Source organism: Haliaeetus albicilla, chromosome Z, assembly GCF_947461875.1.
Source record: "Haliaeetus albicilla chromosome Z, bHalAlb1.1, whole genome shotgun sequence".
Taxonomy (NCBI): domain Eukaryota; kingdom Metazoa; phylum Chordata; class Aves; order Accipitriformes; family Accipitridae; genus Haliaeetus; species Haliaeetus albicilla.
Window position 1 is genome coordinate 3017685 of NC_091516.1, and position 21458 is coordinate 3039142.

Here is a 21458-nt window from a genome sequence, read left to right on the forward strand (position 1 = left end):
TTGCTCACAAAGCATGCATAAGCAAGAGAAAAATACAACTCCTTGGAGGAAGAAATGGGGGGAGAGAGGCAGAGAGGACCCTTCTCCGTAAGTCCTTCACACAGTGAGGATATGGGCTCCCAGGCACATTGATGGTACAAGCAATAAATAGTAACAGGATATAAACTGGACACAGGTCGTCAGTTTGAAGATAATATGACTTTAAATAAAATTAGCCTTTATGTTGCATTCAAATCATACTCTAATTTCACAGACATTTTCATCAGTATCCAACACTACACACAGCAGAAGTAATACATTAGAAATTCAAATGGCAGGTGAACAATGAGCTAATAAATGAAGAACATAAATTGTTTTCTAAAAGGGAGTAACTCCTTTCTTCCCTTTGCCTCATTTTTACTGTTGGCTTCGAATGATATTTTGCATTTCAGGGTTTTTAAACACGGCCTCAGGTTTCATCATCACATGCAACTCAAACGCTGAACGCTGCAAGGCCCCCAGGTCCTTGGCATGACCCCGTGCAATCTCCCAGCACCCTGCCACAACAGGAGCAGCCCAGAGCCCCGGGCCCGAGTCTGCTGGACACAGCACACGAACACGAGCATGTGTGAAGATGTTCCCATGCACCACATACTGTTTGGCTGAGACTGATTTTCCTCCCCTTCCCCTCCTGCTAAACAAGAGCCCAATAGGAGTATGAAGGGCCAACCAAGATCTTGCAGTTGGAAGATCTTGCAGTTCTGTAAAGCTGCTGAATCCCCGAGGACATATCCTGGAGTAGGAGAAAAGGTATCTGCCTTTTCTTCAGCCACAAAGGGATTCACCTGAGGGGTGCTACAGCAGAGGAATACCCTCCTGATGATGCCAAGACAAATGTTGAGACACAACTTAAAGAAAACAGACTACAACCCCACATTACTCAAAGCCAATTCCTGTGAAAAGCTTAGGCAATAAATGAATGATTAAAAACATTAGTTGATTATTTTCTTCTAAGAAATGACCGGAAAACATTGTAATTTAGACAGGTTAAAACAGACTCTAGAACGCATCAGTCAACCTTTTCTTACTACAGATTAATGACATCCATTCCTTCAGCAAAGGATTTTTCCAGCAGTGCTCCATACTGTTTGGAAACTGCAATATATGAATCTATTTTCAAAGTAGGTGATTTTAAAATCAAAGTAGGCAGTATTAAAGCAAGACAGAGCCAAATAGTTAAACACTTTCCTCTAAAGGACCAGAGGTCAATCTTCCTTACTGTCAAGATTTTAGTCTTTAATGCATTTATTTTCTTAAATTTCTCTTTTTTCTTTTTAAATCAGATAAACATTTAGATAGGATAGTCTGATTCTTGCAGCTAATGCTGCTCCAGAAGGCAAGTCTTTTTTACCCCTTTCTCCTGTCTGTGTAGGTCTCCTGCAGCAAGCAACCCCCCCCTCCCCCAGCACATGCATATGCACATGCACATGCCTGAGCTGTGGGTGCGAGAGAGAAAAGTGATTAATGAAATAGTTTCAATGCAGTCTGTGTGCAAAGGCACACAGAAGCAAATAGGAATACAGCTCCAGTTTTGCCCACTTCCAAGAATACGAGTTTATCTGCAGACAGCCCCATCCTATCCACAGCAGAAATGGGTCTGTCAAGCCGATCGTGTCCTATCAAAGAGAAGGGCAGGCCACATGTTGGGGATATGGCCATTGCTCACTCAGGAGCACAGGAGATTGTGGGAAATGGGTAAAGCCACTACAGAGCGAGCAAAGCCTGAAAGGACGGACCAGCCTGCAGGGTGCAGTAGGTAGCAAAGGGATTTTGGTGGGGTTTTTGTTTTGGTGTGGGTTTTGTTTGTTTGTTTGTTTTAAACTCTTATTTCTATTCTGTCTCACTTTGAGGTTTTTCTTCAGTTTTCAGTTTGTTGCTCAAACTCTGGGGCTCAAAGCCTTTTGGTGTCCTTGGCAGCCATGGCAAGGGAGAAGTGCTGCAGCTGCCCTCAGAACTGCCCCTGGCTGGAGGCCCAACACAGCCATTCACCAGAGGGAAAGGGGGACTAATCCACCAACCATTTCGTTTTCACTCCAAGTCAATAGGAAGGAGCTTAAGAAACAAGAATGCCAAAGCTTCTAAGAGCTCATCATTTGTAACATCACAGGCTGCATGAGGTAGGAAGGCACCTTTGGAGGTCATCTTGTCCAGTCCCCCTGCTCAAGCATGTCACCCAAAGCAGGTTGCTCAGAGCAGCATCCAGTCAGGTTTTGAGCCTCTCTCCAGGTTTTGAGCATCTCTCTCCTCTCTCAGATGGAGACTGCACACCCTCTCTGGGCTGCCGAAGGCATCAGGGATGACCTGATAGGCATGATACCACCATCACAACTATTTCAGTTTCAGCTTTTCTAACATGTGGCAATGTAAAAAGTAGCCTCTCTCTCTCTCTGCTTATGCTTAGCACCACTATAAAAGTCAGTTTGCACCCACTTTAGATGTGTCCAGTCAAATATATCTCCCACTAAATTAAGTCAAGAATCATAGAATCATTTAGATTGGAAAAGACCTTTAAGGTCAAGTCCAACCACAAGAGACATGGATGAAAGAACACAAAGAACTAGAAAGCGTCTGCTGCTGCTGCGTGCAATCTGTAAGTCCTCTTCCATGAAAATACTTCCCGCAGCAGTTGACCCCTCTGCCATGCCCTGAGGTGAGCAGGGCAGGCTGCCCTCTGCATGCACAGGCTCTGCGGTGCCCGAGCACATCACCATGACCCATTGAGATCCTACCTGCAGGTTTATGAGCACAAGCAGACTACACACACCATATCTTGTCTTTTGCTCAGGCTTGCCCTTTCCAAATATTAATCCCTCTGTTATTCAGTGAATCAGCTTACAGTGAGACTTGAGCACCAGCAAACATTTTACATGGTACCAGCCAGGGAGGACCTGCTATCCCCTGCTGCCAGGTGCCTTTCCATCCTGGGGACAAGCAGGAACACTCAAGCACTGTCTCATCCCATTGCCTATGCTGGCAGCATGCTTGCTGGTTGCAACTCACTGGCCTCCTCAGTAAATCTGTGCCTGCAGTGGACCAAAGCCTGTCAGCTTCCCTGCAGCACCCAGCCATCCCTTGTGCCACAAAGAACAGCCCCAGGGGGAACTGCCAGCCCAGATTTCACATTTTTTGCAGCAGCAGCAGCACTCCCCCAAACACTGGGAAAGGCATTTAACACTGTTCCCAATAGGTGCCCACTGCTGCACCACATACCTACCAGTTCAACCCAGCCGTCGGGAGCAGCTGCTTGGACAGAGAGTTCTGGGAAGTTTGCAGCCTGGATGTCAGTGCAGAGCTCGGGCATGGCCCTCGCAGTGAGCTAACACCTGGTAAAGGCAAGGCCCTTCATCTGTGAGTTTAGGACAGTCTTTGCTTCTCTTTTCCTTGGCTTTTTCACCTGCAGGGGAAGGGATGCTTGGAGGAAGCACAGCAGGGGCCGACTCACCCATCTTTCTACTGCTCTCCACGGGGCCATTCCAACCACACCAGCCCTGATGCACCCAATCAGTGTCATCACTACCCTTTTATTATCTAATGCAGCTGGTCTGCTTAGAATCCCTTTGGTGTTCATTTAATTTCCTAACAGCACTGTCTAAATGCCTTGGGCTCACCTATGAGCACCTCTAGGTGAATACTGGGGGAGAGCACAACCTTCTTGGTATTTCACTGCTCAGCAGTTTCACTGATGGATGTGCAGGGCGTGTGTGACTCCTGATTTAGACAATTAAAGTGTCTGAGTTTTAGGTCTAAGTTAAAAGAAGGATCTTTCTTCTGCCCAACATGGAGAACAGGTGTCTTTTGCAAGGGACCTCTGCAAGGCCTGTGTATTAATAAACATCAGTTTCCCTGGGGCTGCTCCTGCTGTTTTGGGTTGCAGAACAGCCCCTTCCAGGGATGGGGATGCAGAAGCTGGTAGGGAGCAGTAACATTTGGGACAGTTTGCTCCCTCTTCACAGGCTGCTGAGGCTGGAGCAGACACAGCACCTCCACCAGATCCCAGCACACTTCAACATCAGGCTGGTGCCTTAACCTTTGCTGTGACTTTATTTGCCCCTCTGATCTTTCAGGGATCTTTTAATTTAGTATTTTTACTCGGGGCAGGGAAACAAAGAAACAAAGACACAGAAAGGAGTTATGCCCTTGCCTTCATATTTGGACAAGGCAGTACCTGACCCTCAAGTTATTCATGTGCCTGTCCTGACTCCTGCTTCCCTGAGATACTCTATGGCAGCCCTTTGAAGAAGGCTATTGGGACTTACTAAAACAACAGGAGCATCTACCCAGTCCCTCATGCTCTAACACATCCAGCAACTACAGGCTGGTATCCAGAGCCAGGTTTCAGTTCCCCTAGGACCCAAAAATCATGGTTTCAGCTTCCATGTTTGCAAACCCAGTACCACATTATCTCACTGTGCAGTAACTCACTTTGTGGATGAGGTATCCCATATTTCTGTGAAGAAAAATAATTTTTTTTTTCCTTACTGCATGCAGATAGTCAACACCACAACCTTAGCTTGCTTTTCCTAGAAACGTTTCTGAGTACATGAAGGAAGTGAAAGAACAGGCAACCCTTCTGACTGCTGGCTTTTATGAGCCAAAAGCCAAGTAGCAGGAATCACCAACTACCACAGAGGGAAGTGAAAAGGCAGGATTTAAAGAAGAGGAACTGAAAATGCATCACCTGGCCTTGTTCTTAATTGCATAGTGCACAGCTGGAGTAAATAAAGGGAAACTTGTCTTGGAGCAAATAGCAGTGAGGGGCAGTAGGTAAGTGCGTTGGGGTCCTGCAGTGGGGTGAGTCTCCCTTAGCAAATATTCTTTGTGAAGCAGCTAGTTACCTTCACCAGGTGTCTGAGAAGTTGTACCCATGGAGGCAGGATTAGTGCCCAGCTCATCACGTGCCTCAGCATCCTTACAACACTTCAGTGTTGAGCCCAACCTCTGACGTAGTCTTCAAAAGTGCAGAGCTCCCACACCTATTGCTGCTGTGGAGGTTGCACTGTATTTCAAGTTCAGGTGCCCACCCATGCTCCTCAGCACAATCTCCATTGCAGCTGCCCCCTTTCCCATTTTAAGTATGATCACCATTTGAAAATGCATGTGCTTTGGTTGTTTGGTTGCATGGAGTGAACAAACCCAATGCTATTAAAAGTGTGCAAAATGTTTTGAACTGAATTCATCAGAAATTAAGAAATATTAAACAAAACACAATTTATATTTTAAAACAGCTTGGTGCATTCACTACTTTGATGTTAACTTTTGTAGCCCAGCCAATAACATATATATCTTAGTTTCACTTATAATTGAGTTTTAGTGAGTTTTTAAAAACTTTTTTATCATACCACTTTCTTTGTCTTATATTGTGGCCACAGTAACACCATTCTGAGGAGATTTATATTTCACAAAGCCCGTTGTGAATTTCTCTTACAGATTTGCTTGGTTTCTAGTAAGATTCTTGACACAGTCTTCTTTATTTAAAAAAAAAAAAAAAAAAAAAGGCAAAACATGTGGCCAGCCAAAACTTCAGGAAATCTTAATAATTGGGCAAAATTTTTTGTCATGCTGTTTCTCACTGCAATTTCCTGTTTTCTCTTAAAATACCTAAATTTGGATCGTTGCTCCTTAGAAATGTAATGGGAAATGCAAGTCCCACCAGCTTTGGATACACAGAAAATACATCTTAAAATCTAACAAAGAATGATTCTCCCAACAACTCAGACTAAAGAGATCTCCATCAGACAATGAGAAAGAGCTGTTGTGGAGCCAGAGGGAAGAGCAGGTAAAATTCAATAGCAAAAACTAGGAGGGAGTGAAACAAACACAGCAAAATTAGCCCAGTATGTCAGGGGATCACGTTGTGGTAGGAAGGGAGCAGTTAAGAAAGCTATGAATATTGCATAGAAATTTAATTTGCTTCCATTTGTCATTGCTATAGCAGATACCTATACATCACCAGCACTTATGAGTTGAGATGGCAATTTTTGTGCTCTGGCCATAGTGTGCATCACTGCAGGACGGTGCCTGCCATAGCAAGGTGCTGATAAGCTATGCTGAACCGCATCTACCTTCACATGAAAAACCAGGAGAGCAGGCGCTTGCTGTGTTTTGCAGAGCTTTACCTCAAGCACCACAGTCCCTGCCATGGTGCCTGTCAGCAGGCACATCCCTCCCAAATTCCAGGTTTCCCTGAGTCCAAATTCATGCTAACTGGATCTTCTGAAAGTGCACCAAGCTTCCCTGGGAAATCATGGCTCTGCTTAAGTTATTTCACTGGTCCTGCGATAAAAGGATTTCCCTTTTCTCCAAACACCACCCACAAACCAGGTATTCACAGGCGCTGGTGTCTGCTCAGCTGCAGACACATCCATTCTCTATCCTGGTGGCAGTTACCAACAAAACAAATCAGTCTGTGGTTGTAAGAAGAGAGGTTGGCTTGTCGCAGTAGAGACGGACACGACAAGTAATAGATCATGCAAAATGGCTACTTTATTGTTCTAACACACCTTTTTATACCCTTCTTTGGAGTGTGTGTTAGTATATGATTGGTTTGGTTAGTAACTAACAATTCATGATTGGTGAGTTCATTAGGACGGTTCTTCTTATCACTATCTTGTTTTTGTACTGGTCTTCTCGGATCTTTCCAGACTCTTCAAGGATATACTACAAGCTGCTCAAGGTTGCGCTGTTCTCGAACTGTCAGGAATTCCGTAGACTCGTTGCATCCCCCGACATTGGCTCATGCCAACCTTACCACTGGTTAATATGTTAAGAGATGGACAAATACGAATTTGGTGAAGAAATGGCATACCTAGTGGATTGCAATGGTTTCCTCATGCCAGCAAGCAGACGGGTTGGCAGCATGTTCACAAGTCCCTTTCTATCAGTGTCAGGGGATGACACTGCTCCCAGGAAGAAAAAGCTTAGAGGGAAAATCAGGTGTGGAAGAAAAAGGCAAAAAAACTGCCTGTGGGACGTTTCCTGTTGACTAGAGAGCTGATGCTCAGTGTGGTTAAGGAAAACCCTGAAAAAGGCTAACAGTGAAGTGATGATGTTTGCAGTGATGCCAGTCGGTCATGGACTGGCCAAACTCTGCCATCTGTGGGGATGCCTGTGGCCAGGACCCACGGCTGCACCCATGGCAGCCATGCAGGAGGGGGATGTTCTGGGCTGCCATGAGACGCTCTTGGCACAAAAATCTTTGTGGTGTGTCCAAGAGAGAATACGTCTCCTTAAATAAGGTTTGTGTAGAAACTGTCCTACTTTAGGGGATGCATCAGTCAGTGACTGATGGAGGTTTAGGGAGTCTCTGGGCAGGTTATCACATGTTTATAGCCATGGAATTCTTGTGTGTGTGGGAAGTGGCACTATTTTAACAAAAATCAGTTTCAAAACGCAACTTAATTTAGTGCAAAACCCCAGCAGGGGTGCTCTGATAGCAAATTAATTTAGATATATTTTAGCTGAAACGGACTCCTTACCAAACTAAGCAAGGGGTATTACGGGTTTGAGGCAGAAGTTCAAGCAATGAGATGAGGTTGGCCCCTTTGGGTCTTCAAAAACTATCCATGGTGTTTAAACCTGATTTCGGAGTGCTCAGCCGGGACCTCAAACCTCTGAATACATTGCTTTTGAAAATGTTATATTGAGTGGGAGGCACATTTGCAGAGAGGCCAGGCAAAGCATCAGCTTCTTGGGAGGGCAAGGGGCTGGGGGACAGTGGGGAGCCCGAGCAGTTTGTCTGTCCCACTGCCTCGACACACTGTCCAGCACAGGCTGTTTGTCTGGAAAGCCCCTCTGTCCAAAACTGAGCTGTGCCTTTCAGCTTCAGAATCTCAGCTACAGAATCATTACTTTAAAAAAGCCAAAAGGCTGGAGTTTTGTCAATGTGGAAAGAAAATTTTAAAAAGCATTTGTTCCCCTGCCTTTTGGGAGTTGATCAAAATCAATCCAGCACTGGGGAGGAAGAACGTCAGTACTTTTTGCTCGAGTGTCTCCAACTATTTGCTACCTGCCTTTGCCCTCTGGTTTGCCTGTGGAGGAAGCCTGCAAGGAGACAGAAATTTGGCTGGGGAGAAGGCAGCTCGAAAGCTGCTGCCCAGTCAGTCTGTGAAAACAAAACTTTCCAGAGAATACCTAGAAGCTGCTTATTTTATTTTGCAGATACACTGAAAATAAATGTTTCAGTTGGACTGAGAAGCAACATTTCGATATTTTTTATTCTTAAGTGGCTTTTCATTCTGAAGTGTTTTGTTTTGTATTGCACCTTATTGAAAATAGAACATCTACTTCATTGAAACAAAATGTTCTAAATGGTTGATTTGAAATTAATTGCTTTTTATCTCGTTTTGTAAAAGAAACTTTGATGCTTTGGGCTTTCTTTTCACTTTGCTATGAAAACAAATAGCAACATTTTGGAGTTTTTCCAGGGAAAGGAATATTTATTGAATTTCAACCAGATCTTGTTAAAAATCTCAATTGTTATATTCACAAGCATATGAATTGCAGAGTTTTGTCCGTATCTTTACAAACAATGATTTTTTTATTCCGTTTTTCCTGGAGTTAACAAAGATTTGTGAGCTAGGGGAAGAGGCTGGGGAAGAGTCTAATTTGCTGCTTCTTAATGGTACAGATGTAAAACATTATCTACATCCCTATTTACAGCTAATAGCAAGATAACATACCCAAGAGACAAATCATAAGCTCTTTGAAGTGCTTGTTAGCTCAGAAATACAGTACCCCACAGCATTCGGCAAATAACAAAGGCTTGCAAAAGCATTGTTAAGTTCATTGTTAGAAAGTAAAGATGATGTGAATGGACACAGGACTATAAATAATATAATTTCATGAAATGCTGCCGAGAGAAAAAATTGAAACCAGCACGTTTGCAGCATGACCACAGAAGTGAGCAGGGGTGAAGCCCTGTGGAGGGTGATGCAGGAGGGTCCTGGAGAGGCTGCTTCAAAAGGCAGTGGGAGGCTGCTCAACTGCTTCGGTGACCCTCGCTAAAAGGAATAAAACGGTCTGAAATCCCATTCATTCACTTCCTGATGTGAAATCAGGCGGCGCAGCTTCGGCAGGGCTGAGGGGTTTTGGCTTTGATAAGGGAAACAATCAGGAATTTTTTACACTTCCTGCTGACGGCAGTCTTTGTTTGCCAGACTAGAGCACTTCCCTCTTGTGTTACCTTGCAGCAGAGCAGGTCCCTTCTCTGTGAGAAACCCGTTACTGATAATTCAGAAACGCGTGCCTCTCCCCATGTTTCATGTAGCACTTCCCTCTAGCCCTGCAATACTCTACGCAGCATGGTAAGTCCCAAGAAATAGTCATGTAATAGCCTCACCTTTTTCCAGGGTTACTTAAGGACTTCCATTGTGAGCCGCCTGGGAAATTGTCTCAAGCAGTGCTGTCCTGTAAGTCCCTTTTGCCAAAACACCAGGGAAATGAGCCCATTGTAGGGATGTGGCTGAAGGCTGCACCATCCTTCATGGCTGCTCTCTTGGGAGCAGGTTTACTCTCATCAAAAAAATAGTTGCATTGGAATAAACTGTTATTGTGCCAGACTTACCACCCCTGGGAGAGTTACTGTATAATTTATTATGAAAAGAGCATTTAATAGGGAGAATATACAGATGGTCAAACCTACTTTACACTCATTAAGAGCTGAAGTGAAGGTTAAGTGAGAGGATGAACTTTTTTAATGATGCTGTCAGATGGGAGGTAAAAAAAATAACTTTGCTGGTAACAGGAAACTACCACCACTGGCCAAAAATTTCCTTTAAAACAAGTTTCACAAAACTTCTTCCAGCTACAGGCAATAAACAAACTGTTCTCCTGGCCTTGGGAGTGTGGGAACCGCTCCTCTCCAAAACTTCACCTGAATTTTAAAATGAGCTGCTTCTCCTGGATATTTTCACAGTTTCCTTTGTATTTTATTGTACCAAGATCTTCTGGGGACTATTCCAGGGCCTGACTAAAAGCCAAAGCCTCAACCGAGCGCATGCAGAGCATCCTCACCCCCAGCAGGTCCCTGCCTGCAGGCTCAGCTGTCCCAAGGGCAGCAGTGGCCTCAAGCTCACATCAGTACCCCCAGCCCTGGCATCACACACACTCCCCATTTTGTGATGAGAAAGAATTACTTTCACCTGTCTAAAAATTATCCATGCAATAAATGCACATCTCCACTGCTGAAATCAGATCTTGCCCTGCCAGCACTTCATGTGCTCTGTCAGCTCTGGTGTTGTCCAAAATACTAATTGGCAAACTTTATGCTCTTTGGTTATCTGAAAAGCTCTGCGACGTTGAAAGTTGAGCATTCACCTGCTGCCTCACTGTTCCCTCATTTCAAGTGGCTTCAACAGCAAACCACAGGATTTTCAGGCACTATGGCTCATATTATGATGCGCAGTCCCTTTCCCAGGACTGGTAACAAGACAGTCATCTGCCCAAAGAAATTCTAAATTATCCTTAAACCACAGCATTTCTAGCCCCATGCTACTTAGTATCACTGTAACATGTTTGACTGCCAGCTTCTCCCTGCTTTGTCTTAAACTTATACAGATGCACACATGCTGAGGATCCTGAGACTATCCTATTAGCATCTGTGGAAGAAGAGGTACAAGAAAAAAAAAAGTATCTCTTATTCCAAGAAAAAAATTGAATTTATTTTTTTTCCCACACAGGGCAAAGGGTGAAAAACAAGTATTGTTCTTGTACATGATGAAGACGGAAGGAAAACCGTGGGGGAACGGCGTGGGAGAGCCAACTCTGCCTGTGCTTTCTGGAGATGGTTCTCAGCTGCAGGGATTTTTTGTTTACTGGGATTAGCAAATATCTCTGCAATCTTACTTTGAACAACTAGAATAGAAGTAAGAGCCTTCTGCTTTGAATAATATCTCTCCCCCACAGCTCAATTGCATGCTTAAAGACCTCCATTGTTTTGTGATGCCTTAAAAAACAGTAATGGCAACAAAACCGGTGGAGAGGTACTGGTGAGAGTGGGCTGGCTCCCTGCCACCAAGACCCTCACAGCCAGGGGCAGCGACAAAACCCTGGGGCCCACAACACCCCAGCAAACCATGCTTTGGAGAGGAATTAATGCTCATTTTAGACCATCAATTTAATTCACCTAAGAGAACATAGCAGCTTTCCTTCTCTGTGGTCCTGGGCTTTTGTGGCAGAAACCAGCTAAGAATTGACCTTTTCTTCTGTCATTTCAGCCTGTTTGGATATTAGCCCTCTGTGGGTGAGGATGGTCTGAGGACACCATTTCCAGCTGTCTTTGCAGCCCCCCCCGTTGATTGCATCAGTGCCTGGGCAGAGGGAACCAACCTCCTCCTGCCATAATAGAGGTAACCAGCGCATTCCCCAGCAGGGATGATGGTGCTGATTTATTCACCAAACCCAGTTATCTTTTTTTCATTTCCCACCTTAAAGGTTCAATATAACTAGCGAGACTCAAGCTGTATTCATTTTTATTGTCAAAGGCTTCACCTGCAAACAGGGGTGGTGGAATTAGAGCTTGTTTCCTCTTATCTGGCCCCCAGTAATTATGCAGATGTATGGGTGCTGCTGGGTTTGATTTGCCCAAGTCCTCTTAAACTGTGAAGCACTGTTTTAATGTATGAAGTTTTGCATGCTAAGTGGCAAGAAAGTAATGGGAAAGCCCTTCTCCTCCTCCACTCTTTCTTTACTAGATTTTTACAGAACCTCTCAAATTAAATGTTGTTGTTAGATCATCTTATTATTAAATTATTTCTAGATTTTAGTGCAGCCCATCTCAATAGTTGAAAGCCACAGGCTTGAAACATTTACTGAGACTCAATGGTGAAAGCCCACACCTGGGAGCAGTAATCCTGGGATCCTTAGGCCACAATCTCACTAAATTAATACATGTTTAGTAGTTAATTCTTAACTAGCTAAAACTGCACTGGGCAACCTCCCCACCACGTCTGCACCAGCCAGAGCATCGTGCTGTGCATAGGGTTGTCTTGTAGTAAGAACTGGTCTCCCTTCAGGGTAAAACTGTCAGCTACTGTGAAAGTCTGTCATGTTAGAATATGATAGCCTTCTGATGTGTCCCATCCCAGCCAGGGTTCAGCACTCTGCCGAACTGCCTCCCCTTTTCATGCAGCTCTGCACAGCACTAATCAGACTTTGAGATGGGGATTAACAGCGTGGGGCAACTGTCGCACCAGCAGCGGCATTGCAAAGCACTTCTCCCGTCCCACTGTTACTTGCTCTGCCCCAAGGACAGCAGCACGTCCTGCACACAGTGCAAGCAAATGCCCTGGCCTCTGGCGGGTCCTGCCTGGTCACGCTCTGCTGGAGCCAAAAAGCCCTTTCAGGTCAGGATGCCTGTCATCTGCCTTCCTCTGGCCTTCGCCTCTAAACCCATGCTCCCCAAGCACACGCTTAAATTTATTAGATTTGAAGATATGCTTAAACTAAACATGCGCTTGTAGAGATCACCCAAAAGAGGATCCCATCCAAATCAATAGCCACGAGCAGTGACCTCCGGTGGGTGCCCCAGGACCAGTGATGCATTGACGCAATGCCTGCGAGCTCCCCCTCTGCTGCATCCAGCTGGTACTTGCTGCTCCCTGGTCCCTCTACCCCCTTCAGCTCCACTGTGAAAATATCTGCCACACAATTAAAATCCCCATAGAAACAAGCTCTCAGGCTGATATATTCTCAGAAGAATTGTTTTGCAAAGGGTCAAACTGCTTGTTAGGTAGAGACATACAACAGCAGTAATTTGGATAACTAATTACCAGCCATGGCCTCTCCCACTTTTGAAGCAAAACCATCAGCGATTCTCACCATTTCTTGGTTTCTCTGTGACAATACAGATTACCTCTAGGCTTTTGTCCTCGTGAACATATGGAGATTTTATTCAGATTGGATGAGTTTTGCAGCTCCACACCCAAACTGGTCTGTGACATTTTATTTGTAACTATTGACCCACCTAGGTACTGAGAATTACTTTCCTGCACAACTGAGGGAAAGTACTTTGGAAATTATAAATGGGATTTTGCAAGTCTGTGGTTTATTTTATATTGATCTGCAGCCTCTTCCCCTCACTGCAGCAGTTAACGTGTCCTAAAAATGCTGGATTGCTCTTAATGAAAACATGGGTATGCTGTTGCAGACTAATTTCACCATCCTTCAGTTTACAGCAAGCAGATTTATGCAGTTGGCTCCCCCTAGCCCCGCCCCAGGCTGTAGGTTGCCTGAAGAGAATAATCTGAAAATGTCTGTATTAATCAATACAGCAGCAGAGAACCAGCAAATACCAGCCCGTAAGCCCAAAGAAGAAGGAACTATCAGCAATACTACTAAAAGCATCTTTTTGTGGAACTGATAGTTTCAACACTGGCTCTGCCACACAGGACAGAGAACAGTTTTTGTGTCATTTCAGTCCCAGATGTCAGCCCTGCCTTTTGCTGTGAAGAAGTCCTGAGTCATTCTCAGCCAAGGCAGACAGACACAGTGGTACAGCCCTGTCCTCCGCCGCCCTAAGCACAGCCCATACAATGAGCATCTAGGATCTGAGAAGAGCCATGTCCAAGCCCGATGTCTTCTCCTTGCCCCAGTGGGCATTGCTGCCAGGAGTTTGCCCAGGGCTTGGGCTAGCCAGCCCCCAGCTGTCATAGAATCATGGAATCATAGAATCATTTAGGTTGGAAAAGACCTTTAAGACGATCAAGTGCAGCCATAAACCTAACACTGCCAACTCCACCACTAAACCGTGTTCCTAAGTGCCACATCTACACATCTTTTAAATACCTCCAGGGATGGTGACTCCACCACTTCCCTGGGCAGCCTGGTCCAACGCTTGATAATAAATTTCTCCTAATATCCAATCTAAAACTCCCCTGGCAAACTTGAGGCCATTTCCTCTCATTCTATCACTTGCTACTTGGGAAAAGAGACTGACAGTCACCTTGCTACAACCTCTTTTGCTAAGATGCTTCCACTTCACAGGAGTGCATTATTATTTTCATTTTTCAAACACAAACATCCATGTGATTTCCAAGTTGAAATGAAATAAAAAACAGAGAGAACATACCATGCATCTCTTTTTTTTTCTTTTCCAGCAGGAGGTGCACGAGTAGCAGTGCATTAGAAACATGCCAGCAAACCAGACATGCCGAGGTTCAGCAGTAGCTCTGTAACGCTGGTCCCCAGCACATCTCTGCCCACGCCATCCATCCAAGCACAGTGCACACCAGCTCTGCTCTTCTGGTCTCAGTTCCCCCAATGCCATGGCTCAGCAGACACAGACACGCGTTTCTACCCTCTCGCCTTCACCTGAGAATGAGCACAGGCAAGCAGGAAGACTGCTAAAATGAATAAATGAAACTTCAGCAGTCTTCCTTGTGCAAAGGGAGCTACTCCTTTAGGATTAGAAGGATGCCAGAGGAAGGAGAGCACAGGTGGTCGGGTTTATGGGAGCAAACACAAGATGGAACTAGACAGAAATGACAGGCAAGCCAGAGTGCCTGATGATAGCTTTAAAGTTTGTATTTTTAGGGATATTTTTGGACAAGACAACTTTGCCTGCTATAGCCTCACACAGCTTGCTTTATTCTTGGACAGATCGGAGAGAAAGTGTTAATTGCTCATACAGCCAGATTTTCTGAAGGGGTGGGGGAAGAAGCACTATGTTGCAGGATATAGGCATCAGATCCAATTTATAGTCTTTATTAACTCAAAGCCTGAAGAGATGAGACTGAATTTGTTCTAGAATTAATGTATACTTTCTGTAGGTGGTAGCAATGTGCTGCTTCTGTGGCTTGCCTTTATTTTGGGGGGGTAACATACAAGTTTGCCTTTCACATTGCTTTTGCTCAGTTTATGCAAACTAATTCACCTCCTGGCTGCAGTTTTTGTGCTTCTTGTAACATTTTTTCCCTGCATTTACAAAAGTTTTCAATTCCATTTTCTACCTCTGTATTACATAGTTTCCAGCTGACAGAACCAAAGGTAACATTTAGGAACTTACCAAAAAAAAATAAAAGTAACTGACATAGGCAATCTAATCTTAAAAGGCAAACTCGCTCTGTACTGTGCTGAGGTGCCAGGGCACCTCACTGCTTGACCTGCCAGTTCTGTAGGTGCCTTCACGTTCTCTTCCAAGCTTGCCCAGAAACTCTTGGCTTAATGCAGGTAGGTGCCTACATGCAGGGGAGACAGAAAGAAGGGAAGTGAGCTGCTTACACAGTTTAAAGTCTGTGTTAATAAAAGAAAAGCCATTCTTCGAAGCATAATTCAAGCCTTGCCACTGCTAGGTGAATGACTTACATGCTAGACGACCTTCTCCTGCTCCTTTTCTTCACAGCCTCGTAGCCCTTGCAATCCTTTCTGCGAAGTAAGCCAGCTTCACCCGAAGCAGCAGTCTTACCCAGCTCACACCGCAGAGTGGCTGGTTAGGTGCTTTCCTGGGACAAGCGAGATGTGCTTTGAATAATCCTGAACAAAGTTTGGAACTGACCCTTCACAAACACTCTCCTTGCTGAGTTAATACAAGGCAAGAAGGATCATCGCCATTTTCTAAAGGAGCTGTGGCTGTGCCACTTCTGTGTTGAAAACAGCACAAACCTACACACCTGCTGAGACCCTTCAGCAGTCAGGCAGGTGCAGACCAGCTTGTGAATCTCATACAGGCACAGGCTTGTCACAAACGTGATGATTTGCACTGCACTGAGGGCAGCACTTCTCACCCAGTGCAACAGCAGCAGTGGCAATGCCCAAAAGCATTGCAGCAGCTACAGTCTAAGCATCTGTCACAGCTTTACACAAATTTAAGTTTTTGTCTGGATTGCATGTTCAGGGGACAGATTTAAAAGCATGGAAATAGAAATTCTAGTCATAGGTTCTACTGCTCCCGCAAATAAGTAATGTTCTATTTGGTTTTGCAAGCCATTACAGTAATAAAATACAATAAATAAAATGTAAATACCATGGGAGGCAGATGGAGAACCTATTGGCCTTGAAGGCCAGAATTTCTTCCACGCTCTCACTTCTTCGAAGTATGTACATATATGTGAACCAGGCACAGCAAGTTTCTGCAACACAAACACAATAGCTGCTATCACCTTTGCTGGAGCCTCAAAATATGATGCAATGTAAATATATTCAGGAAAGGAGTTCCTTCCCCCAGAAGCTATCCCCTGAAGTTGTTCCATTAAAAGCTGCCACATATACTGCAGTGTGGATATATTCAGAGCCATGATCTACAGCAGCAGATGGATATGGGCAGAAGAGGGGCTCAGAATACTGCAGTGCATGCAAGAAATGATGGGGTACTGTAAAATAGGCAACAGAAGATATAGAAGATACTGCTCAGATATGCCTGTAGCCAACTGGTTTCTTTCTGCTCTTGTCAGAGGAAAATTTTACCTTCTACATCTGTATGAGTGGATTTTAGAGCTGCAAGACTGGTGTATTATCTCAGTAGTTTTGGCACTTACCTTGTACCCTTCTTCACAGGGGTGACAGACTGTTAGATTTTGACCACACATATAAATTACTGAAGAGTTTCATTTCAGAGCCAATCATCAAAGTTTTTTTCTGAGCCTAAACATTTTCCTTCACATTTATCAACCTTCTTTCCAATGATACTGAAGATAAAATGATACTATGACATATTTAATCATGACCTTAAGACATGTATGGAAGAATGACCCCACTACCCACAGACAAGCATTTTTGTCACTCTGCCATCATCTACTTTATTGTTCACCAGGTGGTTAATGGAATCTGTCTTCATGTGTCATCTAGTACTATTTTCAGAATGCAGCCACACACTAACATCAATGATTAACATCTCAAATGCTATCATTTCTACAGCAGTTTTAATCAAAACATAAAAAATCTCTTCTCTAAGGACTAAATATGTAGTCCATTATTTGACTTGATTGAAAAACAAGTAATTATGAAAGTGAATGTGATAATTATGTCTGAGATTGACCCAACAGAGACATCAGTGAGAAGAGAATCGGAGAACACGGAGAATCCAGCAGTTAGCTGAGTTCTGAGCTTCATTATTTCTGTTTATCAAATCCCTCTACCTTCAGCCAAGACCTTGAGGTTTTTGCCTGTGCTGAGATGTGACATGCTGGTGTGAACACAACACACATCTTTTACTGACCCCAATGGCAGAACAGAACACCATGAAAAATGGTAACAATAGATGAAACCTGGGATTTTTAATCTTTATTTTATTGATTGTTTTGCAAATACATAGAGGACTTTGACGTTTAGTTTGCAGAGCTTACAGTACAACTATATTTTCTATAATATTTCTTTTTTTTGCTTTTTCATGACAAAAGCCAATAAAATATAAAGTGAAATAAGTCCAATGTGATAATATAGTAGAATCATCATCTTCTTCAGGACAAAGAGTATCAGCTGTCCTTGTCTTGTGAAATGCTGTCAAGCAGGGGATGATCTCAGTGATGTCCCAATAAAGATTTGTGCATACCATCAACCACCAAAGAGGAACGAGAAGCTCTCATCCCTATCATACCAATCATCGCAACTACTGCTCAGAGTATACCTTACCTATGAACCAGACTTGGGTCCACTGGGAGGGAAATACTTATGAGTGCTTTAATTTCTAATCCTACTTTACAAATCAATTAAAAAAGTGGAGTCACAGCTTGTTGCAATTAGCTTGTGCAGACACATGACGTTTTCATAACAATACCAATATTCTACTACAATATAATGTCCTCAAGATAAAAAAATTCAATTGTGACATGCAGATATTTGCACCACTGTTGTATACGGAGAGAGCCTGTTCTCCCTTCTTCTCGGTTTTCAGCACCATATTGACTTTTGCTCTCTTGCATTAACACTGATACAAATTAAGAGAAGACACAGAACTCAAATATACAGCATGTATGACAGTCTTCAAGTACTCTTCCACACTCTTGATCTCCAAGCTGAAGAGAAAAAATAACCTGTTGCACAGACCTTAGCTGGTTATTCCCCACAACATCCCTGTGAGGTAGGAAGAATAATATCTCCTTTTCCACCTACAGGAGACAAGGCAGAGAGCACAGATGACATTTCTCAAGGCAGTAAGTGGAGAGCTAGAAAAGCTGAAACTCAGGAGTTCTTGGCTCCTAATTCTTTGCATCAGAAACCAAGGTGCTGAACTCCCAGACATTACCAGGTCATTAGTCTTTTTATAGCCATATATTAATGACAACTATGGCTTCTGTGCGTATGCCAGCAAAGCATAGTTCTATGGCAGCAGCAGCATAAACCTGATGGTGCCCTCAGACACTTCTCCTGTACTTTATATATGTCAGTAAATGTTTGCTGTAATTAACTAATCAGTCCTACAACTAATGTAGCATAGGTAATTGCAATAGATCGACATTTAATTTATAGATTTATTTAAGACTTCCCCAGCTATTTATATTTTTTTCCTCTGGATAAGCTAATAGTAACTCCCTTCTCCTGTATAATAGTTTTTATACTCCTCCCCTAAACCCAGCATCCATCCTGGGTACTCTCTAGGAGAGCTTTGAGTGACGATGAACAAGACACCTTCAGGGATCACAACCATCCCCTCAGAGCAGCTCTTCACGCACCCTTGGCCCTGAAGGCAAAAATAGGCACCTTTTGCTCTGTACAGCACCACAAGGGTCAGAATTGTCACTGAAGTGTCTTTATGGATTGGGGAAGAAGCCTCTGGGCTGCTCTATCCAAAATCAAAACTATTTCACATTGAGCTAAAAGAGTCACTTTTTGTTATATAGAGACTTTCAATCTGCAAAATCTCTGTGAGCAGAATTTAAGTCTCCCTCCACCGCAATAGATATGGCCAAACTTTAAAAAAGTAACTTGTTGGAATGAGTGAGTAATATAGGGAATACACCTAAATAAAGAAAACAGGTGAAAACTAAGGCTAGGTAAAAACTAACTTGTGCTAATCCAGGGTTAAAATACTCTGGAGCACTTTGATCAATGTACTTTCAAGTCTTGCATGCAAATTACTGATCAACCAAATCACTTGTATATGTTTAGTCATGAAATTAGCACTAGTCTCTGTATGACATGTTTCTTTCCCATGGGTTCAGCATCAGGTCTTGCCTACACATTCAGGCTATACAATGGCCTACCATCCATTAGCACCCATGAGTTCAAGTCATACAAATTAGGATTATGGAAGTACTTTTGTACTAGCGTAAAGGTGCTTACAAAGGCATTTTGTTTATTCCTTTGTGGGAAGAAGGATAATCTATTCTTGTATTGACAAGAAATTATTGAAGAATTGTTTAGAGTAAGTGCAACTAAAAAGAAATAATCTCTCCAATCAAAACAGTTTAACTGCTGTAAAACCCATGTGTGGATCAAGCCAAATTTTATAACTGTCACATGCAAGAGAAGCACTTCTTATTTTAGCATGGAAAAATGCAGTACAAAGGCTAGTACAGCAGCTAAATATTGCAGGATTTTCCTATCCGGTTCCCTAGAAATGTGTTACATTCCTTCCACTACACACACTGACTACGGTGAATACCTCATCCATCTACTATTAGAATGCCCTTCTATACCATATCCCAACACTGTTTATCATACGTATGATAGGGGTGTGTGTCTGTGTGTGTGTATATATATATATATTTATTTGCGCATTTACATTTTACATGTTTTTCAGTCATTTAATCTGCTCCAGTCCTGATGTCAAATATTATGTCAGGAACTATTTTAACTGAAGTGTTTTAAGTGTTCCTATTTATATGAATGACAGAAATCATTATACTTGGAGAGAACACTGTTTTTTAGAAATGCGGATTTCCAGTCAATTCATGCTCTGTATAATAAAGATATATTGTGTTGATTTGGGATGTGAGATCCAATGCTGTCATATCACCTATTTGCAAAAATAGCAGTCATTTTGTAACGAATAACAAGGAAAGGAAGATCTTTATCAAATAGCAGAACCAGTACGAGAGAGTGACTTTTCATTTTGATTGTCTCATGGCATTCATTCTGGTTATCATGAGTTCGGGTTCCAAACTCTTTAGTTTTTGCTGATGCCTTGATCAGCAAGTGGTGCAAACTTATGGCTTTTACCCTTAACCAACTGTATTCCCTTCAGAAGAAATCTTCCAAGTGCCCACAACATTCTCCTCCCCTGTTTCTCTAGGTTAAACAATCTTCATTTGCCTTTGAATGGGGCTGGGGAGGATTGTATCTGGAGAGTAAGAGCAGTTTATGTGGGACAACTGTGCAGCTGCCAGCTGTCTGCATGGGGTTGGAGACCTTTTAATTATCTTCCTCCTTCATACTAGCCCCAGTCTAGTTTGTATGGTTTAAATAGAAGGGATCAGAGTTGGACTTCAGGAGGTGTAGGCTTCTTAATGCGAACACACACACACCGTGGAAACAGCATATACATTCAGGGCTAAGGACCCAGTTATTTCCACTGGTATAAAGAGTTTTGTCACAGACTGGTGAAAAGGTTTAGGAGGAGGGAAGTCCATATTCCTGATGTCTCCCGCTGCATACCTTTGCTACAGACCACTCCAGACCACTCCAGAAAAAAAGCCCATACCTTTACAGAAGAATGGGCGTGCTAAGTGCTGTAGTTCCAGAGCAATGGAGTGATTTGTAAGTTTAACGACATTAGGAAAAGCAGAGGCAATCATAAGCTTTGCATGGTCATTTTCTGAATCTGTGTAAAAAATGTAGTATTTGGCAGAGATACTACAAGGCATTTTTTTGACAATGTTCATTAACATTTTAGTATAGCAATATTCAAAATTTAGGGAATAAATTCACCCTTCCATTAAAATTGGTAATGTTATGAAAGTAAAATACAATTTAGGCTGATAGTCACAGCCTGAGTTTTACTATCTGGAAACTACTTAGAAAGCCCTCAAAAAAAAAAAAGAAAAAAAAAAGAAGTAAAATTGCAAAACAGTCATCGATTTCTCTTCACTGAGATCCCATTTGGAAACAAGCCTTCTGGCAAGTTAAGCCCAGTCTGTATTTCACGTTTAAATCTGCCTCATTGGTATTAGTTTTGGCGAAACCTAGCAAATAGAAGGGAAAAAACACAACAGTTGGCATACAGATATAGCAGTACAACCCACCGTTCACTTCCACCTCTATCGATGTACCACTGAAGACTAGAGACACTATAATTAAACTGATGTATTTGCAGTATATTAGAGATAAACACCTACAACTAAATTTTCTGATGCAGGAATACATGATATGTTTGATGCTAGTATCCAGCCTCTAAACTTCATTTATTTGAGTTGGATTATTTATTTAAGAATGCAAGTAGATCAAACTTGGGCAGCTGAACCTGCAGTTGCCCCTGCTAACTGCATGATCTTCTCAGATGGCCTCCGATGTCAGCAGAAGGGATAGCTGAACTGAAGTGAAGCAGCTCC

At 43.1% G+C, this 21458-nt stretch overlaps 1 protein-coding gene and 1 long non-coding RNA gene across 2 annotated transcripts in view; both read right to left on the reverse strand.

Annotated features, from left to right (window-relative positions):
* LOC138683736 (uncharacterized) overlaps positions 1-16259 on the reverse strand; it is a 58837-nt gene extending 42578 nt beyond the window's left edge. Inside the window, exons 1-2 of the long non-coding RNA XR_011323165.1 lie at positions 15998-16259; positions 15340-15476 (exon numbers count right to left, since the gene is read on the reverse strand). This is a non-coding gene — a long non-coding RNA (uncharacterized lncRNA). The remainder of the gene's footprint in view (positions 1-15339; positions 15477-15997) is intronic.
* Positions 16260-17238: 979 nt separating this feature from the next.
* Positions 17239-21458, reverse strand: part of OXCT1 (3-oxoacid CoA-transferase 1) — an 85039-nt gene continuing 80819 nt past the window's right edge. Inside the window, exon 17 of the mRNA XM_069776627.1 lies at positions 17239-21092. Within this exon, the coding sequence (XP_069632728.1) occupies positions 21057-21092 (36 nt within the window). The 3' untranslated portion in view covers positions 17239-21056. The remainder of the gene's footprint in view (positions 21093-21458) is intronic.